The 12,307-nt window shown below is 45.1% G+C and overlaps 1 protein-coding gene across 6 annotated transcripts in view; it reads left to right on the top strand.

Annotated features, from left to right (window-relative positions):
* The window catches only part of kank2 (KN motif and ankyrin repeat domains 2), a 165,781-nt gene extending 154,283 nt beyond the window's left edge, over positions 1–11,498 (top strand). For all 6 annotated transcript variants that reach the window (XM_048522033.2, XM_048522028.2, XM_048522031.2 and 3 more), the window contains 2 exons: positions 3,970–4,074; positions 9,757–11,498. In XM_048522033.2, coding sequence (XP_048377990.1) covers positions 3,970–4,074; positions 9,757–9,816 — 165 coding nt within the window. In that variant the 3' untranslated portion in view covers positions 9,817–11,498. The remainder of the gene's footprint in view (positions 1–3,969; positions 4,075–9,756) is intronic.
* The last annotated feature ends 809 nt before the right edge of the window (positions 11,499–12,307 follow it).

The following is a 12,307-nucleotide window of genomic DNA, read 5'->3' as shown; positions in this document are numbered from 1 at the left end:
AGGGCAAATGGGCACAAAGGAAATGTGTATAAAAGTACAGGGTGAAAGAATATAGTGACAGTGTATAGATTACAGTAGGAATGGGTACAGCGACAGTGTATAGATTACAGTAGGAATGGGTACAGGGACAGTGTATTGAGTACAGTAGGAATGGGTACAGGGACAGTGTATAGAGTACAGTAGGAATGGGTACAGGGACAGTGTGTAGATTACAGGAGGAATGGGTACAGGGACAGTGTATAGAGTACAGGAGGAATGGGTACAGGGACAGTGTATAGATTACAGTAGGAATGGGTACAGGGACAGTGTATAGAGTACAGGAGGAATGGGTACAGGGACAGTGTATAGAGTACAGTAGGAACAGGTACAGGGACAGTGTATAGATTACAGTAGGAATGGGTACAGGGACAGTGTATAGAGTACAGGAGGAATGGGTACAGGGACAGTGTATAGAGTACAGGAGGAATGGGTACAGGGACAGTGTATCGAGTACAGGAGGAATGGGTACAGGGACAGTGTATAGAGTACAGGAGGAATGGGTGCAGGGACAGTGTATAGAGTACAGGAGGAATGGGTACAGGGACAGTGTATAGAGTACAGGAGGAATGGGTACAGGGACAGTGTATAGATTACAGGAGGAATGGGTACAGGGACAGTGTATAGAGTACAGGAGGAATGGGTACAGGGGCAGTGTATCGAGTACAGGAGGAATGGGTACAGGGACAGTGTATAGAGTACAGGAGGAATGGGTACAGGGACAGTGTATAGAGTACAGGAGGAATGGGTGCAGGGACAGTGTATAGAGTACAGGAGGAATGGGTACAGGGACAGTGTAAAGAGTACAGGAGGAATGGGTACAGGGACAGTGTATAGAGTACAGGAGGAACGGGTACAGGGACAGTGTATAGAGTACAGGAGGAATGGGTGCAGGGACAGTGTATAGAGTACAGGAGGAACGGGTGCAGGGAAAGTGTATAGAGTACAGGAGGAATGGGTACAGGGACAGTGTATAGAGTACAGTAGGAACGGGTACAGGGACAGTGTATAGAGTACAGGAGGAATGGGTACAGGGACAGTGTATAAAGTACAGGAGGAACGGGTGCAGGGACAGTGTATAGAGTACAGTAAGAATGGGTACAGGGACAGTGTATAGATTACAGGAGGAATGGGTACAGGGACAGTGTATAGAGTACAGGAGGAATGGGTACAGGGACATTGTATAGATTACAGGAGGAACGGGTACAGGGACAGTGTATAGAGTACAGGAGGAATGGGTACAGGGACAGTGTATAGAGTACAGTAGGAATGGGTACAGGGACAGTGTATAGATTACAGTAGGAATGGGTACAGGGACAGTGTATAGAATACAGGAGGAATGGGTACAGGGACAGTGCAGAGATTACAGTAGGAATGGGTACAGGGACAGTGTATAGATTACAGGAGGAATGGGTACAGGGACAGTGTATAGAGTACAGTAGGAATGGGTACAGGGACAGTGTATAGAGTACAGGAGGAATGGGTACAGGGACAGTGTATAGATTACAGTCGGAATGGGTACAGGGACAGTGTATAGAATACAGGAGGAATGGGTACAGGGACAGTGCAGAGATTACAGTAGGAATGGGTACAGGGACAGTGTATAGATTACAGTAGGAATGGATACAGGGACAGTGTATAGAGTACAGTAGGAATGGGTACAGGGACAGTGTATAGATTACAGTAGGAATGGGTACAGGGACAGTGTATAGAGTACAGTAGGAACGGGTACAGGGACAGTGTATAGATTACAGTAGGAATGGGTACAGGGACAGTGTATTGAGTACAGTAGGAATGGGTACAGGGACAGTGTATAGAGTACAGGAGGAATGGGTACAGGGACAGTGTATAGATTACAGTAGGAATGGGTACAGGGACAGTGTATAGAGTACAGTAGGAATGGGTACAGGGACAGTGTATAGAGTACAGTAGGAACGGGTACAGGGACAGTGTATAGAGTACAGGAGGAATGGGTATAGGGACAGTGTATAGAGTACAGTAGGAACAGGTACAGGGACAGTGTATAGAGTACAGGAGGAATGGGTACAGGGACAGTGTATAGAGTACAGGAGGAATGGGTACAGGGACAGTGTATAGAGTACAGTAGGAACGGGTACAGGGAAAGTGTATCGAGTACAGGAGGAATGGGTACAGGGACAGTGTATAGAGTACAGTAGGAACGGGTACAGGGACAGTGTATAGAGTACAGGAGGAATGGGTACAGGGACAGTGTATAGAGTACAGTAGGAACGGGTACAGGGACAGTGTATAGAGTACAGTAGGAATGGGTACAGGGACAGTGTATAGAGTACAGGAGGAATGGGTGCAGGGAAAGTGTATAGAGTACAGGAGGAATGGGTACAGGGACAGTGTATAGCTTACAGTAGGAATGGGTACAGGGACAGTGTATAGAGTACAGTAGGAATGGGTACAGGGACAGTGTATAGATTACAGTAGGAATGGGTACAGTGACAGTGTATAGAGTACAGGAGGAATGGGTACAGGGACAGTGTATAGATTACAGGAGGAACGGGTACAGGGACAGTGTATAGATTACAGTAGGAACGGGTACAGGGACAGTGTATAGATTACAGTAGGAATGGGTCCAGGGACAGTGTATTGAGTACAGTAGGAATGGGTACAGGGACAGTGTATAGAGTACAGGAGGAATGGGTACAGGGACAGTGTATAGATTACAGTAGGAATGGGTACAGGGACAGTGTATAGAGTACAGTAGGAATGGGTACAGGGACAGTGTATAGAGTACAGTAGGAACGGGTACAGGGACAGTGTATAGATTACAGTAGGAATGGGTACAGGGACAGTGTATTGAGTACAGTAGGAATGGGTACAGGGACAGTGTATAGAGTACAGGAGGAATGGGTACAGGGACAGTGTATAGAGTACAGTAGGAATAGGTACAGGGACAGTGTATAGAGTACAGGAGGAATGGGTACAGGGACAGTGTATAGATTACAGGAGGAATGGGTACAGGGACAGTGTATAGAGTACAGGAGGAATGGGTACAGGGACAGTGTATAGATTACAGGAGGAATGGGTACAGGGACAGTGTATAGAGTACAGTAGGAGTGGGTACAGGGACAGTGTATAGAGTACAGTAGGAATGGGTACAGGGACAGTGTATAGATTACAGGAGGAATGGGTACAGGGACAGTGTATCGAGTACAGGAGGAATGGGTACAGGGACAGTGTATAGATTACAGGAGGAATGGGTACAGGTACAGGAATATGATACAGGAAGAATGGGCACATTGGGTATCAGACCATGGGCTGAAATTTCCCCATCCCATTCGAATCGGTGTTGGAGGTCAGGGGTGGGGAAGGGCCACTTTGGGATGGTTCCCCGATACATTTATTCTTCCAAAGGAAGGGACAGGCAGGAGGAAAATCTCACTGCCTTCCAGAAGCAGCCAATGGCCCCACTTTAAAGCTCAAATCAGGACCACATTCCAATGGCAATTAACCTTCCCATGATCGGAGCGGCTTCCCACTGTTTGTGGATCCTGCCAGCTCTCTGGAGGGGTGGGCCAGGGAGCCATTGATGCTTCCGTTAAATCCCCACCCCTCCCTTCCCTCACTTCCACAGCTTCGCGGATCAGAGGTTCACAACCAAAGGCCATTCTCTGAAGGACTTTCCCAGGAGACCAATGGCCTGGCAGTTGTGGTGCACTTTGATCGATTTTAGATCGCTTTTGAAGACACTGCTATCTCCAGGCACCTTCAACATCTCTGCCAGGAGCTCCTGCTTCTCCTGCTGGCCTCAAGGTCTCAACCCTCCCAAACACATGCAGCCCTCCACCAATCCAACAGGCCTCCCGGAGTCAGGCTGTCAGAAAATTCTGGCCAGTGTGGGATCTGACTTTGCTTTTAATGTGCATTATACTCTTTAATGCATTGTCTGTCTGTCTGCAGGATGGCAGCACGGCCCTCTCTATCGCAGCAGAAACTGGACAGAAGGAGATTTCTGCCCTTCTCTGCAATCATCTGGATCGCAGCAAAGATCTGAGCCCTAGTCCGGTGAGAACTCCCAGAATCCCCTCATCCACTGTCAGCGCACCAGAAACATTCTGCTCTTCTTGTTTGTAATCACTGATCCCCTCCCAGCGACTTTCTCTGGTGATACAGCAAGGCCAGGCCAACTCAGAAGGATTGACCTGAAATCTGCCAGGGGCTCAGTGGGAGATAGCGAGTAGCTATCTTTATAGCACTACATTTTGAAATCTAATTTTTGCTCATTATCTCATTCCAGCATGAGATGTAGGAGCAGAAATAGGCCATTTGGCCCACTGTGTCTGCACTACTATTCAATTAAATAATAGATGATTTAATAATCCTCAACTCCATTTTCCCCATAACCCTCGAATGCCTTATGTCTGTCTCAGTTTTGAGTATATATTGTTAACCACATTGTTAACACCGAGAACTTGTTCCCTCCTATGTATCTCTGTCTTGTTCTCATTCTGTTTGGTGCAAGCTTTGATGTTCTCATTTCTCTGATGCAACCTCCCTCTGGTGTGCTGACAAAGCAGAGTGCTTCTATAAACCTGTATCATACATTAATCAGATCACACTTGGCAGACTGGGTACGGTTCTGATCTCCATTATTACCGTTAGGACTGTGGAACCATCAGAGATGGTGCATCAAGATTTACAAACACAATATCAGAGCTGAGAGATTGTAACTACTAGGAAAGAGTGAATGGGTGTGTGGCTGTTTCCCCAAGAAATGGGCATGTAGTGGAGATCTTTGAAACTGTGAAGGAGTTTCATCAAGTAGATTTTGGCACCGTGAGAAATCCAAGCTAGAGGTGAGAAACTTAAGATAATCATCAATAACTTAAACAAGCACTTCAGGAGAAAGATCTTTATGCAGAAAATGGGAAACTTACTCTCACAAGCAGCAGTTGAAGTAGAAAACAGTGACCTATTTAAGGGGCAACTGGGTAAACACGTGCGAGAAAGGAATAGAAAGCTGTGCTGATAAGGGAAGGCAAAGTAGGGTGACGGGAGGCTGGTATAGAACACAAATAAAGACATTGTCCAGTTGGTCGGGGGGCGGTTGTGGTCATCGAGTCACAGGGTCATACAGCACGGAAACAGACCCTTCAGTCCAACCAGTCCATACCGAAAATAATCCAAACTAAACTAGTCCCACCCACATCCCTCCAAACCTTTCCTTTTCATGTACTTATCCAAATGCCCTTCAGGGGTGGCAAGGTAGCTCAGTGGTTAGCACTGCTGCCTCAGAGCACCAGGGACTCAGGTTCAATTCCAGCCTCAGGTGACTGTCTGTGTGGAGTTTGCACGTTCTCCCTGTTGTCTGTGAGGGTTTCCTCCCACAGTCCAAAGATGTGCAGGCTGGGTGGATTGGCCAGTCTAAATTGCCTATAATGTTCCGGGGGTGTGTGGGTTATAGGGGGATGGGTCTGGGTGGGATGCTCCAAGGATCAGTGTGGACTTGTTGGGCTGACTGGCCCGTTTCCACACTGTAGGGATTCTATGAAACATTGTAACTGTACCCACATCCTCCACTTCCTCTGGAAGTTCATTCCACACGTGAATCACCCTCTGTGTAGAAGAATTGCCCATCATGTCTTTTATAAATCCCTCTCCTCTCGTCTTAAGAAATGTGCCCCCTAGCCATGAAATCCCCCGTCCTAGGGAAAAGACACCAACCACATATTCTATAGCTCTCATTATTTTATAGACTTCTATCAGGTGTAGTGGTAGTCTCCCTACCTCTGAACTAGGAGGCTTTTCAGTTCAATTTTCGCCCTCTCCAGCGGTATGGAATGATATCTCTGAACAAGTTAATTAGAAAAAATATCTAGACTGGTTGGGCCGAATGGCCTGTTTCTGTGCAGTACATTCTATGTAACGCTTCATGTGCTTCAGACCTGGTCGGTGCCCTCCTCTGATGATTATTTGAATTGTTAAAGTGAAGTTAATGTGAAGCTTATTCCTACCACACTCTGCCCTCTCGTGGACTCCAATGACATAGTCACTCTCCTGAGGAAGAAAAACAGTCACAGTTACCTCAGGAGGTAAGCTTCCTCCTTTCCTGCAGGCAATCATGGAATAACACGGAATACTATTCCAGCCTCTCAGTTCTGACTGGCTTTGGGTGACCACTCACCAGTTTTGATTTCGAGGGAGATGGGTTACCCAGGAAACCAGTTGAAAAGATCAGTTTTCTCATGATGAATTTCTTATTTAGAGTCTTAATCGCAGGTTTAATAGTTCCAGGCCTCATAATGGATTATCACGTTTTACAAACAGGCAATTGTTCTCCTCCCCGCCCCATGTTGCAGGATTTGTAGTAATGTGAGGTCCGCGTTCTTTTGAGTGAACAGCAACAGGCTTTCTTGAATATACCCCTATACAAGAGGATGCTGAGAACTTGTTCTTCCTCTCACCTATCCCCTCCTCCCACCTCAAGCCACACCTCCATTCGCTACCTCCTAACTTCATCCCGCCCCCTTGACCTGCCCGTCCTCCCGGGACTGACCTATCTCCTCCCTAAGTCCCCACCTACACTCACCTCTACTGGCTCCATCCCTGTCCCTTTAACTTGTCTGTCTCCTCTCCACCTATCTTCTCCTCTATCCATCTTCAATGCGCCTCCCCCTCTCTCCCTATTTATTCCAGAACCCTCTCCCCATCCCCCTTTTCTGATGAAGGGTCTGGGCCCGAAGCATCAGCTTTTGTGCTCCTGAGATGCTGCTTGGCCTGCTGTGTTCATCCAGCCCCACACTTTGTTATCTTTGCAGAGAGAATGTGTTTTATTTGGAGCCCTACGTACCCACACTCCAATTTGTGATCTGTCGGCACGATAGCACTTTTTTATTAATTTGTGTGATGTGGGCGTTGCTGGCTGGGCCCAGCATTTAGTGCCCCTCCCTAGTAGCCCTTGAGAAGGTGGGGGTGAGCTGCCTTCTTGAACCGCTACACTCCACCTGCTGTGCGTTGACCCACAATCCCATTAGGGAGGGAATTCCAGGATTTTGGCCCAGTGAAGGAACAACAATATATTTCCAAGTCAGGATGGGGAGTGGCTTGGAGGGGAACTTGAAGCTGCTGGTTGTGTTCCCATGCATTACTCCCTAAACATGTCAAGCTTGTACTAATATTCTCTGAGCATGGTTGCAACGATTTGTTGCATGCTTTTAGCTTTTACATGTGGAGGTGTGTCACTGTCCATCTTGACTGAAGCTTCAAGGGGAATGATCTTAAAATTGTACTGAGGCTCAGGGACCTCTTCCCTGCCTTATTGATGATCACTGACTGTAGACATTTAGAGTCATAGAGTTGTGCAGCATGGAAACAGACTCTTCAGACTGACTCGTCCATGCCCACAAGATATCCTAAATAAATCTAGTCCCATTTGCCAGCATTTATACATATCCTGCTAAACTCTTTTTTTTCATGTACCAATCCAGATGTCTTTTAAATGTTGTAACTGTACCAGCCTCCACCACTTCCTCTGGCAGTTCATTCCATACACGCACCACCCTCTGCGTGAAAAAACTTACCTCTTAGGTTCCCTTTTAATCTTTCCCTCTCACCATAAATCAATGCCCTCCAGTTTTGGATCCCCCCCCCCTCCGGGGAAAAGACCTTGTTCACTCTATCCATGGCCCTAGTGATTTTATAAACCTCAATAAGGTCACCCCTCAGCCTCTGACGTTCCAGAGAAAATAGTCCCAGTCTCTGTGGCTTCTGTCTATAGCTCAAACCTGCCAACCCTGGCCACATCGTTGTCAATCTTTTCTACACCCTTTCACAATGGATTGAACCAACACAAGGTCACTTTCTTGCTTCCCTGCACTGATCTCATATCTTCTCAGGGATCAGCATTTCCTGGTCAGGTTCTGCACAGTAAGTAGACAACTTTACTCCTCCTTTGAGAAAGGACTGGTTGTCTTTGAAAGAAACAACTGGCTTTTCAGGAATAGCGTCCTTCTGTACCCAGAAGTATAGGAAGATCCAAATTTGATAAAATGAAAAACTTGTGCTGGTTTTCTTCTCTGTAACTATATTCTGAAAGAGAACAACACTGCCTGGAATGTGCTCTGCTTTTCTGATGTATTGAGTTCATCTTTTGAGACAAATGACAGGTCCTTCTCACCATCTTGCAATGTTAAGACTGAAGGGTTTCGAGGATGCCTAACATTATACAAGCAGCTCCACTTAATACAGCGTCATAATGATTAGGAATTACTTATAAAGATCTCCCTATTTTTTTTCTGTAGTACCTGGCTTCTTACACAGAGTCTTGTCCTTGTTGGTCCCCAAAGGTGAATGGAGGGTTATATGAGGATTCCTAGCTTCAACGATGGTTTAGCATGCAAAAATGACCAATGCTTTTCCAGTATCCAATTTTTAATCTTTGTCATTTGCTTTAATCTGTCTGTACCAGAATTTGTCCTATGGGTCTGAACCTTCAAGGAAATCGAAAACCCACTGTGGGCCTATCACATCTCCCAAGAGGAGTTCCCTTGCGCCCCCTACTGCTGGGATTTCCATAGATAATACAACCTGTGTTTAATTTTCTGTATTGCTCCTGTGGCCTTATTCTGGTCTTTCTCTTTGTAGTCATGGTTTTGTAGTATATAGTGTTTAGTGTGAGGAAAATTCATTACAAAAGGGGGGAAGGATATGCTTCACTTACATGGGGCACCAGTGAGACCACTTCTGGATTATTATGTGCTTGTGGTTGGTGTCCTTTGTGAGAGCTCGTTTCTTCCCCAACTCTGTAAGTACTGTCCTTTCTATCATCCTTTACTTCCTGTGGCTGATTGATCACTTTCTGCGGTTAACCAGGTGCCCACTGTTTCTTCAGCTTCTGCCTGACTTCCCTGTTCCATGGTTCAGTTCCTTGTTACACCTCACAGCCTGTCCTCAGCCAGCTGATACCACCCTGACCTCCACTTGGGATATTCCTCTCACTCTGGGATTGTACTGCTGGGCTGTATCTGCGTTTACTGTCACTAATTTCATTTCAGGGTCTTGCTGTCCACATCTAGTCCTGAGGGCCTGGACGCCATTGCCACAGGTAGTCATGTGATGTTAATAACTTTGTGAGCGAATGGCAACAGGTTTTTATGAACATAATAAAACATATACATAACATAACAGAGGATGGCAAAAGAGTACACCTCAGTTGGAGCTCAACACACTCGGGTTCCATGCCATCTGACATCAGTCAGTATTATGTCTCCATTTGCATGTGCCCAGTTGCTATATCTAGAGTAAAGATATAATTCCCTTTCCTTGAAAGTCACAGAATCTCTACAACAGGCCATTCAGTCTGTATCGTTCCTCCAAAGAGCATCCCACCCCACCAACCTAACCCTGCATTTTCCATTCCTGAACACTACAAGCAATTTTAGCATGGCCAATCCACCTTCACCTGCACATCTTTGGACTGTGGGAGGAAACTGGAGCACCCAGAGGAAACCCACACAGACATGGGGAGAATGTGCAAACTCCACACAGTCACCTGAGAGTGGAATCGAGTCTGGGTCCCTGGTGCCGTGAGGCAGCAGCGCTAACCACTGAGCCACCGTGCCGACCGAACTGATCAGCATTTCAGGAGGAGTGAAGTTTTGAAACTCCCTGTTTCTTCTGACTGTTTGGGAACTGTGTAGATAAAGATTGTGGCTAACCTGCTTGTGTTTGTTTATTTCTCCACTATAGGCTCCACCTACCCAGTCACAGACCATGGCTTCCCCCTCACCATCTAAAACCCAGCAGTAGGCCCAAGTGCCATTGTCCATTCAGCTCCTTGTGCTGTCCAATGCGGATGTTCAACATGATGGACCTTCAACAGACTGAGGGCATCTTAGCCCAACACTGGCGCAGTCAGGGGTACCTCATTCTGCTTGATACACTGGGCCCCAATTATGTTCAGCACTGACAGAGCCTGTCACCGTGGGAATGAACCTTCAGAGGACTGGACGTGAAAGTGCGAGGTCTGAGGGAATGGAAGTCAAAGTCCTCGGCCTCTTCCCACAGTGAGAAACCTGCTGCTTTGATCTGCACAACTAATCACAATCCGTCCGTCAGCTTTTTATATCAAGGAAATGTACAGATGTTGTAAGAGACAGTCAGCCTATTGTGGCTTCAGTTTGATTCTGATCGTCACTGGCACCCTCCCTTCATCTTTAGCTTGGTTAGCACCAACCACACATCGTATCCAACTCAAGGAGCTCCCCTTACCATTCATATACACAGACAGACACACGCACACGGATACATACATACATACACACACAGACATATGCAGACACAAACACATACATACATACACACAGACAGACACATACCTACACGGCAGACACAGATACACACATACATATATACACAGACACGGATACACACATACATATATACACAGACACGGATACACTCAAACATATATACACAGACATGGATTCACGTATATATATACACAGACACGGATACACTCAAACATATATACGCAGACATGGATACACGTACATATATACACAGACACGGATACACTCAAACATATATACACAGACACGGATACACTCAAACATATATAGACAGACACGGATACACTCAAACATATATACACAGACACGGATACACTCAAACATATATAGACAGACACGGATACACTCAAACATATATACACAGACACGGATACACTCAAACATATATACACAGACATGGATACACGTACATATATACACAGACACGGATACACTCAAACATATATACACAGACACGGATACACTCAAACATATATAGACAGACACAGATACACTCAAACATATATAGACAGACACGGATACACTCAAACATATATACACAGACACGGATACACTCAAACATATATAGACAGACACGGATACACTCAAACATATATACACAGACACGGATACACTCAAACATATATACACAGACATGGATACACGTACATATATACACAGACACGGATACACTCAAACATATATACACAGACACGGATACACTCAAACATATATACACAGACACGGATACACTCATATATACACAGACACGGATACACACAAACATATATACACAGACATGGATACACTCATATATACACAGACACGGATACACACAAACATATATACACAGACATGGATACACGTACATATATACACAGACACGGATACACTCAAACATATATACACAGACACGGATACACTCAAACATATATACACAGACACGGATACACTCAAACATATATAGACAGACACGGATACACTCAAACATATATACACAGACACGGATACACGTACATATATACACAGACACGGATACACTCAAACATATATACACAGACACGGATACACTCAAACATATATAGACAGACACGGATACACTCAAACATATATAGACAGACACGGATACACTCAAACATATATACACAGACATGGATACACGTACATATATACACAGACACGGATACACTCAAACATATATACACAGACACGGATACACTCAAACATATATACACAGACACGGATACACTCAAACATATATAGACAGACACGGATACACTCAAACATATATACACAGACACGGATACACGTACATATATACACAGACACGGATACACTCAAACATATATACACAGACACGGATACACTCAAACATATATAGACAGACACAGATACACTCAAACATATATAAACAGACACGGATACACTCAAACATATATAGACAGACACGGATACACTCAAACATATATACACAGACACGGATACACACATACATATATACACAGACACGGATACACTCAAACATATATACACAGACATGGATACACGTACATATATACACAGACATGGATACACTCAAACATATATAGACAGACACGGATACACACAAACATATATACACAGACACGGATACACACATACATATATACACAGACACGGATACACTCAAACATATATACACAGACATGGATACACGTACATATATACACAGACACGGATACACACAAACATATACACAGACACAGATACACACAAACATATACACAGACACAGATACACACAAACATATGTACACACACACGGATACACACATACATATATACACAGACACAGATACACACATACATATATACACAGATACGGGCACACACATACATATATACAGAGACACATACATACACAGACAGACACAGGTGTACATACGCAGACAGACACATACATACACCCACGCAGATACACACATGCATACG

This window comes from Stegostoma tigrinum, chromosome 35 (assembly GCF_030684315.1).
Source record: "Stegostoma tigrinum isolate sSteTig4 chromosome 35, sSteTig4.hap1, whole genome shotgun sequence".
Taxonomy (NCBI): domain Eukaryota; kingdom Metazoa; phylum Chordata; class Chondrichthyes; order Orectolobiformes; family Stegostomatidae; genus Stegostoma; species Stegostoma tigrinum.
The sequence above is the reverse complement of the archived record's forward strand: the minus strand, read 5'-3'. Positions and strand labels throughout refer to the sequence as shown.